General features: G+C 42.0%; 1 protein-coding gene and 1 non-coding gene across 2 annotated transcripts in view; one reads left to right on the plus strand and one right to left on the minus strand.

Moving 5' to 3' along the window:
- The window catches only part of LOC101742177 (paramyosin), a 28,585-nt gene that overhangs the window by 5,041 nt on the left and 3,679 nt on the right, over positions 1-19,865 (minus strand). Inside the window, exons 3-14 of the mRNA XM_038011949.2 lie at positions 19,142-19,369; positions 18,889-18,901; positions 18,685-18,809; positions 17,981-18,173; positions 16,876-16,988; positions 15,226-15,311; positions 3,199-3,343; positions 2,615-2,683; positions 1,933-2,013; positions 1,197-1,319; positions 704-739; positions 69-119 (exon numbers count right to left, since the gene is read on the minus strand). Coding sequence (XP_037867877.1) covers positions 69-119; positions 704-739; positions 1,197-1,319; positions 1,933-2,013; positions 2,615-2,683; positions 3,199-3,343; positions 15,226-15,311; positions 16,876-16,988; positions 17,981-18,173; positions 18,685-18,809; positions 18,889-18,901; positions 19,142-19,369 — 1,263 coding nt within the window. The remainder of the gene's footprint in view (positions 1-68; positions 120-703; positions 740-1,196; positions 1,320-1,932; positions 2,014-2,614; positions 2,684-3,198; positions 3,344-15,225; positions 15,312-16,875; positions 16,989-17,980; positions 18,174-18,684; positions 18,810-18,888; positions 18,902-19,141; positions 19,370-19,865) is intronic.
- Positions 15,465-15,546, plus strand: TRNAS-CGA (transfer RNA serine (anticodon CGA)). The gene has a single exon. It is a non-coding gene; the product is annotated as a tRNA-Ser (tRNA).

A 19,865-nucleotide genomic window follows, 5' to 3' on the forward strand; every position in this document is an offset into this window, starting at 1 on the left:
AATCATAGCTACCCAGTTGGCGGAAGAGCTTCCCGTTGCGATACACACGGACAAACAATGTGACTAACCGGCGGCGCGTTCGGGTTGCACGTGGCGGGACACGGCGGACACACGCCGCACTGCAAACAAACCAACCATTTACTTCATCGCCTTAAAACCATTAATTAAGCAATTACGTAGGCAGTCAGTGTACGAATCCCCCAGCCAGGCACCTACCAGGTGAAATACGTTTTACTGTACTGTATGTTTTCGAATTACTTCCAATATGAAGGCATACCATTGTGTACTTAACCAAAAAACTCACGGGTAGAGCGTCTTATGAGCACGCGTGGTTAGATACCGACATTTATTTTTAACATGAAGCAGTAACGCGTTTAAGTTTGAAGGGTGGGGCAATCGTTTTACTGTAAAAGCTGCCACTAAGAACTCACACAAAACAGAGTCTCAAGGTGGATGGCGGCCTCTATGTTGGTGATGTCTATGGGCGCAATTTATCATTTAGCACTAGGTAGGCCGTGATCTCAGTCATCAGTCTAAGCAATAAAATTAATCCGTTATTCTCGGTAGTACGCCTTCGTTCACAAAGAGATCCAGGGCTGTTTTCTGAATTTTCATCCAAAAATCTGCTGATCAACGTTGCCCTTAGCATTGTGTACCCGCTCCAACGAACGAATGGTGTGTATGAACAGTGAAAACGTCTTACCGCTCTCGACATCGGCGGAACAGGAGGACCTCCGGCCTGAAACAGATTTTACGTTGGACAACTACAACACTAAATATTTGGATTGTGGTTTTAGAACTTCTCTTGATCGTTCGGAGTCCGCTGAGCGCCTGCTCGTGTCTGACAGTGTGCACCGACTAGTGGGGTGGCAACGACTATGTCACTAGCAGTCAATTGGGTGATTCCGTCCGCTCCTCACACATACAAACACATATCAAAGTCCATTTATCATTCTACAATATCATGTTTATGTAGCTCTCTCAGCCGCTGTGTACAAGTTCCTGATGCACTTTTCTTATCCGTTTCAACAATTGCATTTAATGACCGCGGTAGCAAACCTCATATCTCAAGATGTGCTCCGGCAACCGCTAAACACAAGTGGGCTGTGAATTAACATCTTGATTTCCTACTCCTTAAATGAGAACGTAGAATGGTTTTGCGTCAGAACTAGGTAAAGTATAAAAGTAGTGCATACGGGTTGTTCAAAGCAAGTATTCTGTCCGCCCCCGCCGCGACACGCTCCGGCGGCACACTTCACGGACTCCATTTCGACCTGGATGTGCCGCACCTCGGTCTCTAACTCCAGAAGCTGCTTCTCCTGTTCCGAAAATGCCTAATGTATCATCTGAATGATAAATTCATTTACAAGTTCAATCTAAAGTCATGTCTAGCAACTATTTTCTAAAACTACTTAAGATTTTTTAAATAATTTTCCTTAAATTCTATAAAGTTCAAACTAATACGAAGTTTTTTTTTATTGCTTAGTGTGGACGAGCTCACAGCCCACCTGGTATTAAGTGCTTACTGGAGCCCATAGACATCTACAACATAAATGCCAACACCCACCTTAAGATATCAGTTCTAAGGTCTCAGCATAGTTACAACGGCTGCCCCACCCCTCAAACCGAAACGAATTACTGCTTCACGGCAGAAATAGGCGGGGTGGTGGTACCTACCCGTGCGGACTCACAAGAGGTCCTGTCACCAATTATGCAAATTATAATTTTGCGGGTTGAATTTTATTACACTATGTTATTCCTTCATCGTGGAAGTCAATCGTGAACATTTGTTAAGTACTTATTTCATTAGAAAAATTGGTACCCACCTGCGGTGCACCGAACGACTTATCCTTTAGGCCACTACGACTTCAAAACAACAACTTTAAAATGAGCTTATTGTTAAAGTATTTATTGATTGACAGTAAAGCTTACGAGATCAACAGACGAACATTTGTAGTCTTCTAGTTTATTAATTAGTTCCTGAGCTTGTGTTACATCAAATACTCGATTATCCTGTTTATATAAATGTGTATATTTAGTAGCTAGTTACACGACATAAGCCTTAACGATATCCTTTGTCTGCTTTAGACGGTCAGAGCTTCGAACCTAAGAAACTATTAATATAGACGCTTTTCAATCTCAGAGCGTTTTGTATTTGCTGTAAATGTGGGCGGAACATAACAGAGCGCCATCCTTTGTCTTGAAAAATAAATACTCCTTTATATTAATATCTTTTATGAAATTACTTTACTCGACAGCCGAGTTCGCAGCTCAACCCAGGCTGAATGATCATTCAAGACACTACAATGGGAATGTTAATCTTGGGATTGGAGGGTGAAGTCTGTATCGTATGTTGTATTCTACAAATAAAGGCCGCCTCATTCCTTAAGCATGGAAGCTTGGTTGTGGGCAGACATAGGCAGCACTGTGGTCAGCATGCCAAATTATGCAAGCTCACTGTGACACAGATCACTATGCAATCATAAAACATCGACAGGCCCGAAGCCATCCTTCTATCGTGAAAATCGAATTTAGCAAAATTGTTCTAACCGAGACTCTTCATAAACTTCAGTTGTAAAAATATCAATGAATGCTTATTAAAAATACACAGAACCTGTTCGCAAATTTCTATATTTTCATGATTTTCGCATCTGTTGTCCTGGACTACAACGCCGGCGTCACCCTTCAAAAAAAAAACGGGTTTATAAAAATGAATTACTGACATACGCGTGTTTTCGGCTTATAGTAGTATATTTTAAGACAGACATAATACATAATGCTCATAACATAGTTTTATCTCAATCATTGTATAAATATCAACACCGACAGGTAACTAATAATAATTACAGTAGACAGGATGCGAAAAGGACGCTGCAAATCAATAAGCGTCGCTAACACGGGGCGCCCAGGGGAGACGGGGTGGCCCGGCGAGACTTCGCTAATTATTTTAAACCGACTCAGAAAAAGAGAAGCCTCTGGATCCGGTGCATATAGGTATACCTTGGAAAATAATGGACAAAGCTGTCTCCAAAAAAAAGATCAAAAGATAATAAGCAATATATCAAGATACCGAATATTAAGTTCTAAGCATAATTTGAAATCATGGTATAAACTCTTAACCCAAAACTCATCCCTGGCTCCAAGCCCTGACGACGATAGCACTCCAAGTGCGGAACTGTTTGTTAACTAAACAAATACCTTTGGATTATTCTTATGAATTTTCTCAAGTAGCGCACAGTTTTCTTTACTCAATAACTTCAACTCCCCTTGCAACCTTTTTATTTGAGCGCGACATGTCTCCAAATTCTGATCTTTGGTCATCAATTCTTTGTACAAAATATACCTGAAACGTTACACTTACCTTATTTCGTCCATTTTTTTTATAATTATTTTAAAATTATGTATGTGTGTCTAAAATTATTTATTTTTATTGAATGTCACACGTCAAACTGATATTCCGTATTTGAAAAACTGTCGTAACCTCTGAGAGTTTATATGTTTAAATGTATGTTACAAAAGTTTTCAAAATGTCCACTCAATTTTCCCATTTGATATCGGTTTCATACGAACCAAACAAATGTACGTATCGTTTGTAAATTAAGATCAAGTTACAAAAAAGCGGGGTACGTTCTACGGAAAATAAGATCCGATAAAAGAAAATCTTACAGGATAAGCTGATGCGGTTGATGATCACGACCCGCAATATTGGGGATATTTATAATATTTTTTTAGTTTAGGAACTGTCCTTGGATAGCTGTGACCTAGGATGGGAAACAATCACTTTTTTGTCTTAGACCTATCTGCTTCATTATGGATCATACTGTTGCTTATCACAAGAAAATAGCCATAAAGCTAGTTTCAAGGAAAACATTTATAGAGCTTCGTCGAAGAGCTTTTTACGTACATTGAAGAATCGGGGCTCAAGCAGAAACGACCGAAAACCACATTATTGGCGAGGGGTACGCTTGTGGCGATACATAGAATTCAATTTGTTTTTATTAACAACGTTAAAATGGCTCAAATATTTTCAAAACAAGACAGACAAAAGTTGTAAGGCTAACTTTTATTGCGATTAGTCTTTTGCGTTAAATTGCATAAATTTAAAGAGAGGTTGAATCAAATCGTTTTCTATTCACCAGTAACAGTAATTGACTAACTCATATAGACCCGGCCGTAATTAATATATTAAATTTGAATACTGGTTAATAAGCTCAAAGATGTGAGATAGCAGAGTTAGGTCAGATATGTGTTTCAAATAAAAGTTTTTATTCCTAGTGGTTGTTTTATTGAAAAATAGTCTTTACGAAGTAAGGTTGCTAGGATACGCCATATTGAAAAGTTAATCAATAAACTGCAGGACGACGAGGTGCGGGTACAGTGGGGGCACGGGGTGCGGGGCGGGAACTGGGTGCAAGCGAGATGAGGGTGGTGGAGAAAACCTGCCATCGGTAGCAAACCTAACTCCGATATTAACATTATTAAAAATAAAGACATGTCCTTGTTGGAGGTAGTATCTTTATCAAAGATATTTTGGGAGTAAGTGTACTCGTCCTTGTCTCGTATTTATTTGTACCGAACAAAAACAGTTTCACTGTAAAAAATTGCGCCAAGTCCACGTTTATAAAACTCATCTCAATAACATTTGCACTTTACAAAAAAAAGAAGACTTCAATAGCTTTCATTCTCTACAAAAATATGTGAAATACAAAAAAATACCAAGAAACCGTCATAAAGATGAAAAATTAAAAAAAAAATTGTTGAAAATTTAAAAATAAAAAAATATAAATTTTATCGTACTTGGCGCGCGTCATTGAGTACCCCAAATTTTTCAAGATAAATGAACATCCTTTCAATGTTTAGAAATTTATAAGTAGGTCAACCTATGAAATGCATAAATGTAATTAATGAATTATTATTTCATAATAAGTTTTACAAAAGTTAAGTAAAATCGACATCTCATACGTATGTTATTTGAATTTTTTTCATTTCCCACTCATCTTTTATGATTTGAACTAAACACCCTCTCGTGTTCGCTTATACAAATACAAACTACTTACGAGTCGATACGTATGTATACGTTGGCTTCAAAACATTTGAAAAAATTCTCAAAGATGTTTTTCAAAGGGTAGAAAAGAATAATAAAGTTTCAGCTGAATCTAAAGGGGTCGGACGCAAAAGTGGTCGATTTGGCATATAATAGCCCATAGGTATATAGTAAAACCCAGACCCCTCCCCCGGTTATCCTTCAGGAGAAGGCAGCTTGGGATCGAGTTTGCCTGGCCCTTAAGGCCAAAAATATAAATTTCACGAATGCCCGTAACCTCGCGAACGGCATTCAAATTAAGGTTCAAACACCCGACGACCATAGGGCCCTCTCTTCTTACCTCCGTAAGGAACGTATAAGTTTCCATACTTATACGCTCCAGGAGGAGCGCGAACTCCGCGTTGTAATACGCGGAATCCCTAAAGAGTTAGATGTAGAGCTCGTCAAGGCCGATCTGTTAGAACAGGGCTTTCCAGTGAATTCTGTGCACCGTATGCACACCGGTCGCGGTAGGGAGCCATATAATATGGTTCTAGTCACCCTCCAGCCTACCCCCGAGGGTAAGAAAATCTTCAACACACAGACCGTCTGTAGGCTCTCCGGTATCGCCATCGAAGCCCCCCATAAAAAAGGCACTCCTAGCCAGTGCCATAACTGTCAATTGTACGGGCACTCTTCCCGTAACTGTCACGCGCGCCCCCGATGTGTTAAGTGTTTGGGCGATCACGCCACGGCCCTCTGCGCTCGCGACCAAAAAACCGCGACGGAACCGCCTAGCTGCGTCCTGTGTCGAACACAGGGTCACCCCGCGAATTACCGTGGTTGCCCCCGAGCCCCTAAAATAAATCGCCGCGTCGCCCGCCAAAACCGCCTCCGAGCTTCCGGCCCAGACATCAAAGCCTCGGCACCCTCTGCGTCGCAGGCTAAGCCAGCGTTCGTTCCGGCGGCGGTGCCCAGTGTCTCGGCCTGGGCAAAACCGCTGCCGTACACGAACACGGCTACAACTCCCTCCTCCGCGATTCGTCCCGCCCCCGCGACTCGTCCCTCTCCCGCGACTTGCCCTCCGACCGCGTCCGAAAATCTCGCTTTAGCGATCGACTTCTTTCAGTCGATCAACTTTGAGCGCGTTAACGCTTTGGGCGACGCCATTCGCGCTGCCTCCACTGCACAACACTTTATCGCCGTTGTGCAGGAATACGCCGACGTATACGCGTCATTAAATACGTACGTCCTCCCCTCACTCCGCCGGTAATCAATGGCGTATATAAGTAGAATAAAGCCCCTATCCGTAACGATAGGATTTTTTAACGCTTACGGTCTCGCAAATCAACGTGATCAGGTTTCTGACTTTTTGCGTGACCATCAAATTGATATATTTTTAGTGCAGGAGACCCTACTTAAGCCCGCGCGCCGTGACCCTAAAATCGCGAACTATAACATGGTCAGGAACGACAGGCTCTCTGCCCGTGGTGGTGGTACCGTCATTTACTATAGAAGAGCCCTGCATTGCGTCCCGCTCGATCCTCCCGCGCTCGCTAATATCGAAGCATCAGTGTGCCGAATCTCACTGACGGGACACGCGCCGATCGTTATCGCGTCCGTTTATCTTCCACCGGATAAGATCGTTCTAAGCAGTGATATCGAGGCGCTGCTCGGCATGGGGAGCTCTGTCATTCTGGCGGGCGACCTAAATTGTAAACACATCAGGTGGAACTCACACACCACAACCCCGAATGGCAGGCGGCTTGACGCGTTAGTCGATGATCTCGCCTTCGATGTCGTCGCTCCGCTAACCCCGACTCACTACCCGCTAAATATCGCGCATCGCCCGGATATACTCGACATAGCGTTATTAAAAAACGTAACTCTGCGCTTACACTCGATCGAAGTAGTTTCAGAGTTAGATTCAGACCACCGTCCCGTCGTTATGAAGCTCGGTCGCGCTCCCGATTCCGTTCCCGTCACGAGGACTGTGGTGGATTGGCACACGCTGGGCATCAGCCTGGCTGAATCTGATCCTCCATCGCTCCCGTTTAACCCGGACTCTATCCCGTCTCCTCAGGATACCGCTGAAGCCATAGACATCTTAACGTCACACATCACCTCGACATTAGATAGGTCATCGAAACAAGTTGTAGCGGAGGACTTCCTTCACCGCTTCAAATTGTCCGACGATATTAGGGAACTCCTTAGAGCTAAGAACGCCTCGATACGCGCTTACGACAGGTATCCTACCGCGGAAAATCGTAGTCGAATGCGTGCCCTACAACGCGACGTAAAGTCTCGCATCGCCGAAGTCCGAGATGCCAGATGGTCTGATTTCTTAGAAGGACTCGCGCCCTCCCAAAGTTCTTACTACCGCTTAGCTCGTACTCTCAAATCGGATACGGTAGTAGCTATGCCCCCCCTCGTAGGCCCCTCAGGCCGACTCGCGGCGTTCGATGATGACGAAAAAGCAGAGCTGCTGGCCGATACATTGCAAACCCAGTGCACGCCCAGCACTCAATCCGTGGACCCCGTTCATGTAGAATTAGTAGACAGTGAGGTAGAACGCAGAGCCTCCTTGCCACCATCGGATGCGTTACCACCCGTCACCCCGATGGAAGTTAAAGACTTGATCAAAGACCTACGTCCTCGCAAGGCTCCCGGTTCCGACGGTATATCTAACCGCGTTATTAAACTTCTACCCGTCCAACTCATCGTGATGTTGGCATCTATTTTCAATGCCGCTATGGCGAACTGTATCTTTCCCGCGGTGTGGAAAGAAGCGGACGTTATCGGCATACATAAACCCGGTAAACCAAAAAATCATCCGACCAGCTACCGCCCGATTAGCCTCCTCATGTCTCTAGGCAAACTGTATGAGCGTCTGCTCTACAAACGCCTCAGAGACTTCGTCTCATCCAAGGGCATTCTCATCGATGAACAATTCGGATTCCGTACAAATCACTCATGCGTTCAACAGGTGCACCGCCTCACGGAGCACATTCTTGTGGGGCTTAATCGACCAAAACCGTTATACACGGGAGCTCTCTTCTTCGACGTCGCAAAAGCGTTCGACAAAGTCTGGCACAATGGTTTGATTTTCAAACTATTCAACATGGGCGTGCCGGATAGTCTCGTGCTCATCATACGGGACTTCTTGTCGAACCGCTCTTTTCGATATCGAGTCGAGGGAACCCGCTCCTCCCCACGACCTCTCACAGCTGGAGTCCCGCAAGGCTCTGTCCTCTCACCCCTCCTATTTAGCTTATTCGTCAACGATATTCCCCGGTCGCCGCCGACCCATTTAGCTTTATTCGCCGACGACACGACTGTTTACTATTCTAGTAGAAATAAGTCCCTAATCGCGAAGAAGCTTCAGAGCGCAGCCCTAGCCCTAGGACAGTGGTTCCGAAAATGGCGCATAGACATCAACCCAGCGAAAAGTACTGCGGTGCTATTTCAGAGGGGAAGCTCCACACGGATTTCCTCCCGGATTAGGAGGAGGAATCTCACACCCCCGATTACTCTCTTTAGACAACCCATACCCTGGGCCAGGAAGGTCAAGTACCTGGGCGTTACCCTGGATGCATCGATGACATTCCGCCCGCATATAAAATCAGTCCGTGACCGTGCCGCGTTTATTCTCGGTAGACTCTACCCCATGATCTGTAAGCGGAGTAAAATGTCCCTTCGGAACAAGGTGACACTTTACAAAACTTGCATAAGGCCCGTCATGACTTACGCGAGTGTGGTGTTCGCTCACGCGGCCCGCACACACATAGACACCCTCCAATCCCTACAATCCCGCTTTTGCAGGTTAGCTGTCGGGGCTCCGTGGTTCGTGAGGAACGTTGACCTACACGACGACCTGGGCCTCGAATCAATTCGGAAATACATGAAGTCAGCGTCGGAACGATACTTCGATAAGGCTATGCGTCATGATAATCGCCTTATCGTTGCCGCCGCTGACTACTCCCCGAATCCTGATCATGCAGGAGCCAGTCACCGTCGACGCCCTAGACACGTCCTTACGGATCCATCAGATCCAATAACCTTTGCATTAGATGCCTTCAGCTCTAATACTAGGGGCAGGCTTAGGGACCCCGGTAACCGTACTCGTCGAACTCGACAAAGAGGTCGACGTGCAACCTAACCCATGCATCAGCCCGCTGAGTTTCTCGCCGGATCTTCTCAGCGGGTCGCGATTCCGATCCGGTAGTAGATTCATTCGCGAAACAATTGCTCTTGAGTTGTTAGGTCTCCTTCGGAGGCGCTCGGGCAGTTGTTAGCAAATCCCACCCCTCTTGGCTGAGCCTTTGCTCGCCCACCTGTCCTGGTGAAACTGGAAAGGCCTTCGGGCCACCAGTAAACTTTCAATCATAAAAAAAAAAAAAAAAAAAAAAAAAAAAAAAAAAGGTATATAGTGAGAGCTGTTGAAAATTACTGTAGTTCTGTCTCAATTTCTCATAAAACGCTAACAAGAGCGAAAAAGACAACCTGGGTAACTTTTTCAGCTTTCACTGTATATTAAAGCAAAATGGTTTTTTTCTCGGGTTGAAACTCTTCCGAAAAATTTTGGGGTACTCAATGACGCGCGCCAAGCACGATAAAATTTATATTTTTTTATTTTTAAATTTTCAACAATTTTTTTTAAAATTTTTCATCTTTATGACGGTTTCTTGGTATTTTTTTGTATTTCACATATTTTTGTAGAGAATGAAAGCTATTGAAGTCTTCTTTTTTTTGTAAAGTGCAAATGTTATTGAGATGAGTTTTATAAACGTGGACTTGGCGCAATTTTTTACAGTGAAACTGTTTTTGTTCGGATTTCATATCTTTTTGTTAAGTGTTATTTTTTGCTCATTTATTACTTAATAAAAATAAATTATAAATAGTCACTCAGCTTAAAAGCTAATGAAACGCTCAATTAATTAGTGTTTTAATGTTAGGTGCCCGACTGGCATGAGACTCTCGGGTTGTCAGTTCCGGTATCGACCGGGGACGCGTGTATTCCGCTTCAAAGTCTGGCGCGCACTAATTGGGGGTGCGAATGATGCAACAGATGCGCGGGCGAGGGTAGCGCGGGGTGGGTCGTCGCGGCACGGACCTGAGTCACATTCTCTTTGGCTGCTGTTGCCCCGCGAAACGGAACGCTGCGTTACATACTCCCCCTCCAAGTTGGGAACGCGTCCCGAGTCCAACTTGGGACTGTTAGTCTGAAGACGCGGCCTTCCTCTCTGCCTCTTTGGCATAATTGGATCCGTACTTGAATTTGACGGAGAGCGGGTTAAATCCGCGGTGTGATACTTGCCGATGACATTGTTTGACAAGTCTGCTATGAAGTACGTTGTAGGACTAACTATCTTTACTACGCGATACGGGCCATCCCGTCGTGGCATGAACTTACGTGTTACACCCCTAGACGCATAGCAAGCCATAACGAAGGAAATACTCTTCCAGTAGGACTCGGGAGCAAGCCACGGCGGTGGCATCAACAAGTGCGTAGAGTTCTACCCATCTTGTAGCTACATCCTCTACCAGGAGTACCCATCGCTCCCCCTGCACTCCTGGCAGTGGCCCGAACAAATCGATTGCGAGAACCTCTCCTCGCTGTTGAAGCACAGGAGTGAGCCTATACGGCGGTACCGATATAGGCGGATGATCACCGGTATCAATGTGGTGCTCGGCGTAAAGGGTTGGGGCTCCCCCCACCCTAAAGATGTCTCCATTCTTCTGCAATAAATGTGATAGCTGCTGCCGTTCATCGGAGCCAAGCATAGAAAGAACCCTTATCATCACGCAGGAAGTCAGCAGTAGAAGCAAACATGCATGGCTTAGGGCACTCATATTCAATTGGATAGGTAACCCGTTTTCCCGAAAAATGCCAAGTGGATGAAGCAAAGTCAAGCAAAGTTTCATTATTTTGAGCATCTGGAAAAACAGTAAATTCAAGGGTTACTGACCTTTCGGGACTTATCCTTACTTCTAGAGTAGTGAGCAAAACTCGGCGGGTGCGCGCGGAACCGTCTGCAAGCCTCACCCGACGCCTGGTTTCCTCACACGGATGGTTATGCTTTAACAGCAATTCATAAAGCAACGCTCTGGCAACGCTACTCTTAGCTCCCGTATCCAACAAAGCATTACCTCGTATACCTAACATTTGAACACTTAAAATTGGTCTTAACCTAACCTGGTGCTCAGTAGAGTTACTCTGGGCAACACTTTTCACATTAGAATTAATTGTCGAAAAATGTCCGACGTTTTCCATGGTCACCCTATTTTCGTTCATCATGGTCACCCTATCGCGGCCACTTGGCACCTCAGAATAACTATGTTTTGGTTCGGTACCACTCGAGTAATGCATCAGGGGCCTATTCCTAGAACTAATATTATTGTTTATAGATTAAGTCTAGAATAATTTTGAAGTCTAACCTTGTTATCAGTACCGAAAAAGCGCGGAGGAAGAATCGCCTTAAAATCGGTAGGATAATAATTATTTTCATTATCAACAAAACATTGTTTACGATTATTAATATAAATGGACGACTTTACGGTGTTTGAAGTGCAAGCTGTATGCAACGAGCTGTCGCGATGAATAGAGTTCACTGAACTTGACAGCTGTGTATTTACTTTACCAATAGGTAAATCGGATGTGACTGATCGGGTCCGTGCAGCGTCGACGGCGTAATAACTTGCGTTACACTTTGTACACTGAGACCGAGTAACACCTTTGGTACCACACCCGTAACACGAGGATACAGCTTGCGTATTTTCGTTGTCGAATTTCGTTTTTGACGCTAATTTTAAACACTCATCACGAATATGTCCGTACTTTTTGCAATAAACACAGAACAGTCTTTTAACAATCGACGTAGATGATACATTATCAGTGTTCGTGTAGCGAGGCGCGGGGACTCGAACGGTGCTCGGCGCAGCGCTGTCGTCGCGTGGCGGGCCGCCAGCGGCGCCCGAGTTGAATATTTTCTGCGGCGTCATCCGCGCCGAAGTCGAAGCACCGGCGGGAACTTCGCCTACGGTACTACCCGATGAACGTGGCGTCGCTCGCTGAAGATGATGAATAAATTCAGGCGGACTGGTCTCGTAGATGGAGTCCTCGATATGGCGCGTTTTCTTTAATAACGTGTCGTATGAAGTTATTTCGTCTCTTCTTAATCTTTTACGAACACGACGGTGTAGAAGGCCGTAAAGCATATCAATTTGAACTTTCTCACTAAGGTCACCAGGTGGGAGTCGAGCTAGCAGGGCTCGTGCTCTGGCAACGAAGATCTCCGTCTTCTCTCTTTGTCCTTGCGACATTTTGAAGAGCTCTAAGTAGACTCGATGGGGCGGTCTGCAATCACCGAAAGCGCTTCGTAACGATGATAAAGCGTCGTCCCAGGAAGTGATGCTAGCTTTAACGCCTTGCCACCACACGGCTGCATTTCCGGTTAGTAACATCGAGAGTCCTCGTAACGCGATGGCGTGTCCTACGTCAGCACAATCTTTGTATGATTCGACCGCGTTAAGGAAACCGTCGAGTGAGTCGCCGGGCGCTCCGCTGAACCGCGCCGTGCATGACGCGAAGTTCCCAGAATGGTGAGCGGGCGTCGAGGAAGGCGGCGATGTCGGCTCCGACGTCGGTGTTGCTGATGATTCGAGTTGAGTTTTATGCTCAAAAACTCGGTCGAGTAGGCGTTCGAATGCTGCCATTTGACTTTCTTGTAATGACGCCATGTTGTTTGCGGTAAATGTTGGCGTCGGTCCCGCGGTTGAACCAATTTCTTCTTCAACGTCTTGAAAATCGGATTGACGCCGTGACTGACGACGAGTACGTGTCGTAATTACGTAGATTCACTCCGAAATACTAGTTAAAGGGCCCGCGCTTGGGCTGCCAGTTTAATGTTAGGTGCCCGACTGGCATGAGACTCTCGGGTTGTCAGTTCCGGTATCGACCGGGGACGCGCGTATTCCGCTTCAAAGTCTGGCGCGCACTAATTGCCATAATTGGGGGTGCGAAATGCGAATGATGCAACAGATGCGCGGGCGCGGGTAGCGCGGGGTGGATCGTCGCGGCACGGACCTGAGTCACATTCCCTTTGGCTGCTGTTGCCCCGCGAAACGGAACGCTGCGTTACAGTGTAATAATAATCAACATCAACTTTTACAAATTTAAACCGAATTAAATTTTGTTTCAAATGTGAAGGGTAGATGACGCTGTTCTTAATTATTTCAGAATTTAAAATTAAAATCTGAAAGCCTTGAAACATCAATCCGCATAAATGTAATTTAAAAACTACAGTAAGAGGCTTAAATAAAAAGCTGAACTTAACTCAGCCTTAATTAGAATTTTCATCGGAATTCAGTAGTAAAGTTCAAGTTATTTTGATGAAATCAAAACCGAAATATTCATAGCATCTTAAACAATCACCTACGAATAAATATTAGTTATTATATTATTTATTATTCGTAGACAATCACAACGGTTTTATAGTTTTGGGAAGGGATTTTTTTTAACGCCATCTCGTAAAGTATTTCGGTATTACATTACAAAACAAAATTGTTTCTCCAACAGTAACAACAGTACTTGCTTCGGCAGTACTTAAACTAAAATACTAACAGTAACAACATTATAACGTTATTTAATGTATAAACCGTTCAATAAGAACTGCAAACTATCCCCTTGAAGCTACAGTTTATGTAGGAATAATGACTTTTTGGCGGGAACGCGAGGTGTGAAGTTGTGTGATTTGTTTTAATTTGTCTATTTAGTGTTTCTTCGGGTTTAAATGTGTAATAATAGTGGTTTATTAACTGTTTAATATCTGTGAAAGTGCACAAACGTGGGAAAATGAAACAAAGCCGCTGTACGTAACTTCTCGGTTTCCTCCAAAAAGTCCACTGAGATCTTAGTAAATGACCACCACCATTTTACTGAGATTATATTTCATTCCATATCATCTCATCTCATTTCATTTCATCCCTTTTGATTAATGTCTCAAATTAATCATCTTCATTTCATTTCACTCCATAATATCACATTTCATTTCACTCCATAATATAATTTTTCATAAAAATATGAATATAAATTAAAATAAGACATGACTTAAAGGTCGCAGTTACCAGGTCATAAAAATGTAGGAATAATTCCAGCGCACCCTGGCGGCCGTAGATTACCATGTATTCTCGAATATTTATAGTCTGTGGCATGTCACTTTTTACCTCGAAAAAAAGTCAGGATCGAAATTTTTGAGCGAGCCATAGTTTGTGGTGATAAAATTAATAATTTCAAGTAGATTAATTGTTGTAATTGATATAACTAGTTAATATCAGTAAAATAAAGTTGTGAGTGATTGATATAATATACAATTTAGGAACCAGAAGTACCGTAGAATTAAATAAAATTTCGCAACCTCAAAAAACTGTTCTGCTCACAGTAAACACAGTCGGTAGTCTGGCGCTCCGTTTACAACGGGATTTTTGAACGGAACTTGGCGCCAGATTCTACCGAATCTGTGGATCTCGGGTACCTATTACACAGGAGACTACCTTGAGTTACGGCAGCGAATATAGATGTGAAATTATATTAATGCCAAAAAAAATCATTTTTCGTTAATTCTACAATAATCCTAATATTTTAAATATGAAAGTTTATTTATTTATTACTGTTGCAGGTAAAAAACCACAGAAAACTTTATTTGGATTATGAATGCACTTCACAATATGGTGGCTTGTACAGGAGTTTAGCACATAGGTACATAATAACAAGGAAATGACAGTGACACTCGATTATTTACAAGAAGCTAATATTTTTCATGCAATAATTACAGCGGAGCGAAAACGGGTTTCACTAGATGCTTTAAAAGATTAATAGATAAAAAAATTACAATATTTAGGGAAGTACTGAAATCGTTAACTACACTTTTTTGATCTAATCGAACTTAGTAAGTTTCTCAAAATGCAACAGCGGAACATAATATGCATGAGGTCCGATACTTGTCAATTACACATATTGATAATTCGAAGGCCGCGAATTTTAAATTACTATTCTAGCTGTTTCGCCCGTTTTTTTTCGGTATTACAATCCTTGAAGCGCCTAACCACTATCGACTAGCTTGTGATTATTTCTAATAAAGCTGCACCCCTTCCACCCCCTCGACGTCGGAGTGGTATCGGACGTATGAAGGCGTAATGAGTACCTCTTCACCTCCAGGTCAGCGTTGTCAGCGACGAGCCTCTCCTGCATGTCGTAGCTCTCGCTAAGCTTCCTCGTCAAATCGATCTCCTGCATCCAAACACTCAATTTTTGGTATCTTGAACTTTCAAACTATCGATTGGTGTATTAAACATTATTTTTATTGCAACAAAGTCTGAGAAATACACCATTTTGTGTCTTAATTTGTACAATATAGTCCATGTATTTACAAATTATTACGCAGCAGTCGTGGCCGAGTGGTTAAGGCGTCTGACTCGAAATCAGATTCCCTCTGGGAGCGTAGGTTCGAATCCTACCGGCTGCGGCGCCAATGGTTGTTTTTAGTTTTTAAATAATGATAATTTTATGATCTAATCGACTAATTTTGTTTCTTCATCTAATAGCCCACAGATGTCAACTAATGGACATAGGCTTCTCCCAAGCCTCGTCACAATTTTGTTTAAATGACTAAAATATTTTGAAAAAAAAAAAAAAAAAAAAAACAAATTGCGGTGCATTCCACACAAAAACTATTAACTGTTAGGTTTCCAAAGCGAAAAAACTCCTAACAATACGCACCGTATCAAAAATTACCGATTTTTGTACCACCACCCGCTAATCGCCATGAATAACGAAAGCTTCTGAGCAGTAATAGGTCATGTTTAAATATTTCATAAATTTATCCATTTCTACCTTCACGAGAAATGGTGTAAGGAGCGACCAACGCTGTCACTGTCAACTTATGTCGACGACAATAAGCCTAAAATATCCCTTGAGTTTCTCGCTGGATCTTCTCAGTGGGTTGTGTTTCCGATCCGGCGGTAGAGTCTGCGAAGCACTGCTCTTGCTAAGGCCAGTGTTAGCAACATCCTCAGGTTAGAGCCCCGTGAGCTCGCCTACTCGCTTGTTTACCCTGGCCTGGCCTCTAAAGGCTACTAGCTACTACTAGATAAGCCTAAGCTACTAGCTTAAAAAAATCGGTTCTGTGTCAGAATTTCACGACCAATTTCAAGAACTAAATGACATTGGTATTGGGAACACCGGAATCGACAAGACCGTATTTTGGGGCAGGTTCTTATCTCTTCTGATATAATCCAGGCGTCTCATGCGTCAAAAACAACTTCTTCGACAACCGCAGTGGCGAGATATTCAGTTTCCCCGCATGAGGTACCAAAGCGTAGCCAAGCTACGAAGGCTGTTCGGTCTACATCAGGTTCCGTGCGAGATCGACAAATACTGCCGTGTATTATTTTATATTACTACTTCCTCTTTCTTGTATTTTTTTAATATAACAGAAATGAATATGTTTTACACGATAATGTCATTTAAAGCTATGTACACATGGCACTGTGTGTTGTAAATTCAACATAATTCTACATTCAAACAAAAATTAATTAAGGTTTTTTACGAGATCTAAAATTATGCCAATTCTTAAGGCAGGTTTGAAAGTTGAGTATATTTTAAAGAACACACATATATGTCATAATGGCATATATGTGAAGGGTTCCTGTGTGTTGCTTCCCATAAAGTAACGCATCGAGTAACTACAGCCGTCCAGAGACATCTACAAATTACAGGACACAACACTATATTGAATCTCCACTAAGGATGCTAAAGAGCTAATTATAATAGACAAGATTCATGAAGTACGTACAGATTTACATCTCATCGGTGGATCGCAGACTACAAATTTTGGTGTATCATTATTTCTACCGGCGAGTAGAACAGTGGGATGAGCCATCTTCATTTCGTGGAAGACAGCAGATTCTTAAAGGATATACAAGTATTAATTAAAAATTAAAAATCAGACTTCAAATATTCTTAATAAAATATTAGAACTTTTAAAAAATCATTCAAATTTTGAAAAAGTAGGCTTATTCATCGACAATATGTAACAAAAAAAAAACTGGATGTGTGTTATGGAAGAGCAACGGTTCCAAATGGCTGGAATTAACCTAGGCCAGCTGGCGGTGCAATGCCTGTCAGAAGATAACGAAAATAATAACGAAAAGATCACATTTTCCAGCCTAAGCGAAGTACAGACACTCATTGAGTTACTCGTGGAGCTATTAGTTCCATCTGTCGGCGGAGTCACAAACCGCCGACAGATGATTTCAATTCTAACGGAGAGGTGGCACGGCTTTAAACACTTGCAGCAAAACTATTCAATTCGAAACAAGAGAAAACTTGCATTTTTGAAATCCTTAAGACAGATTTCTGCTACGATTCAGTTCCCATTTGTAACAATGTTTAGTTAATAAGCGCCCTAAAATCAGTAGTAAGTGTTCTCTTGGAAAATAGTTAATAACATACTACATCATTACCCGCGCGAACTAAAAAAAATATTTTCATCTTGGTAATCGTAGTTAAATTTTCAGGTCGAATTAGTTTAATAAAATGATTGTAGATAGCCTTATATTTTCCTACCTACCTAGTAGGGACCCTTTACTTTCAACTCAAGTACTATTTATATTAGAGATGCTACTCTTCTGCCTATTTATGCCACCATGCGATCCCGCGGTACTGTATGTAATAAGATAAACATTAAAACAATCCAATCGAAAATAATATCTGAATCAAAATTCTAATATTTCAAAACTAATTAAGTACCCAAGAGACATTCCAGATACATTTCATTATCTCAGGACAATCTCTGTCAAGAGCTATAGCTTATAGGGAGTTTCGACCGTTTCGAGGCCCGATGACCTCCAACTCCCATAATATACCCCTCAACAGACGAGTGTACACATTAGACTGACCACCAACTACACTCCTGGGCATGCCCTCCACTTTCTCGTGGTTTTCGTCTCTAGGTCGACGCTGTTGTGCTACTTCAGCGCCTACTATTTTCTGCAGGCTCCTCGTCAGGCGATCAAATCTCTCCATCTCTCGGAGAAGCAACTCATTTCGATCACCAAGCTCTTTTACGTCTGTCTCTGTTATTGTTGTTTTCTGGAAATTAGAAATCAGATTACATACATATATCGTACATATTAAATTCCTTTGGCTCCGGAAATGGGCAAAAGTCATCCATTGATCACCTATCGATCTTGAGATATTAAACTAGACGAGCCTTATTTATATTCCTTTTTATATTTGATATCTTTGGACGGCCGATGGGTAAGATCCTTGAGTTGAGACCAGATACTTGGTAGCGCAGCGTGGGACGTGGGACGTGGGACACTATCCATTTTCAGAGCGTAATATTTTTCTGAGTAGAAACGTGAGTCTTCGTTATAGTTTTTGAAGAGATTACTATGGGCATGCGTTATCATCCTCAGAAGATACATTCCTGGCGGAGTAGTCGTGGTTATGTATGTCTTATTGCTTGGTTTTGAGAGACTAATAATTTAAAATAGTTAAAATAAATTTTGGATGATGATCTCCCAATGTCTCCATGACTAGCACCAGGCTCGTTGAGATCCTGAATAATCAAAAAGAAAATAACAATAAAGTTGATAACCTTCTGAATCTCGAGCAGTCTCGCCCTTGAGTCTCTAATTATCCGAGAACTTTTTCTAGTCTCATTATGTATTTCCCTGATTTGTCGAGGCAATGAATCTTCTAAATCCTGATCTAATGGAGAACCTGATTTTTAGAATTTTCAGTAAGTTTAACGGTTTCTGAAATATCCTTGAAGACTTTTAAAGGTTGAAAAAATACTCACGTGCTCTCAATTTCTGCAAAGAAATAACATCGATTTAATAAAATAAATTGGGTCACACATATTATAAAAAAGTCGGAGAGAGTGAAAGAGAAAGAGTAGAGGTATCTTTCTACGAATAACAAAATAATCAGCAGTAGAAAATATCACAAAATATTGGTAGTAAATCTAAGTATTGAAAACACGATTAGGAGAGTTATTCCTGTGATCAATAGTTATATACATATATATTTTTAGTTTTTACAAACAAAATTACCTTTGTAATATTCGTTCGAACCGCGTTTTTTCCGATAACTTCTGGCTTCCAATCTTGCAGTCCTTCGACATCGTGATCCTTACATGGTTTGCATCTCTTCAGGTCTCTTAAGGTATTCGCTTGCATGTCTCCTGAAGTGTCTGTACCGGTCTTATGTATTGCTACGGGAATTTGACTCTTATTCCAGTTCGGAAATTGTTCAATTTTCAAAGCGTGCTCTTTTGTGGGCTAAAATTTTTAATAAGGTTTGGTTTATTTCGAATTTTAAATTTTGTTGTGTATTAATGCTCTAGATTTGTATCATACTGATATATTATGCTTTTTTTAATTAGCAGACAAGATTTATATTCTTTATTCTGAAATCTTGGTAATTCATAAAATGAACGTCAGACATAAGTGTATAATCTATGACGTCAGATATTACTGCTGTAATCAGAAACCTTGTTTAATCAGTCTAAAATGTCAAAATTCATTTATCTATATATTAATACGTGAAGCAAAAACTTTGTATCCCTTTTTACGAAAATTGCGCGGACGGAGGTGTATGCAATTTTCCACACTTATAGAGATTATAGAGAAGAAGTGCACAATGCTAATATTTTTTTTAAATAATGCATAAAAGATACATTAAATCAATAAAGAAAACATTACAAACACTACCATGTATTTGACACACACACGCATGCATACTATTTGTTTATTGTCAAACTTTTCTTTGGAGTCT

The sequence above is a fragment of the Bombyx mori genome, chromosome 1 (genome assembly GCF_030269925.1).
Source record: "Bombyx mori chromosome 1, ASM3026992v2".
NCBI classification, from domain to species: domain Eukaryota; kingdom Metazoa; phylum Arthropoda; class Insecta; order Lepidoptera; family Bombycidae; genus Bombyx; species Bombyx mori.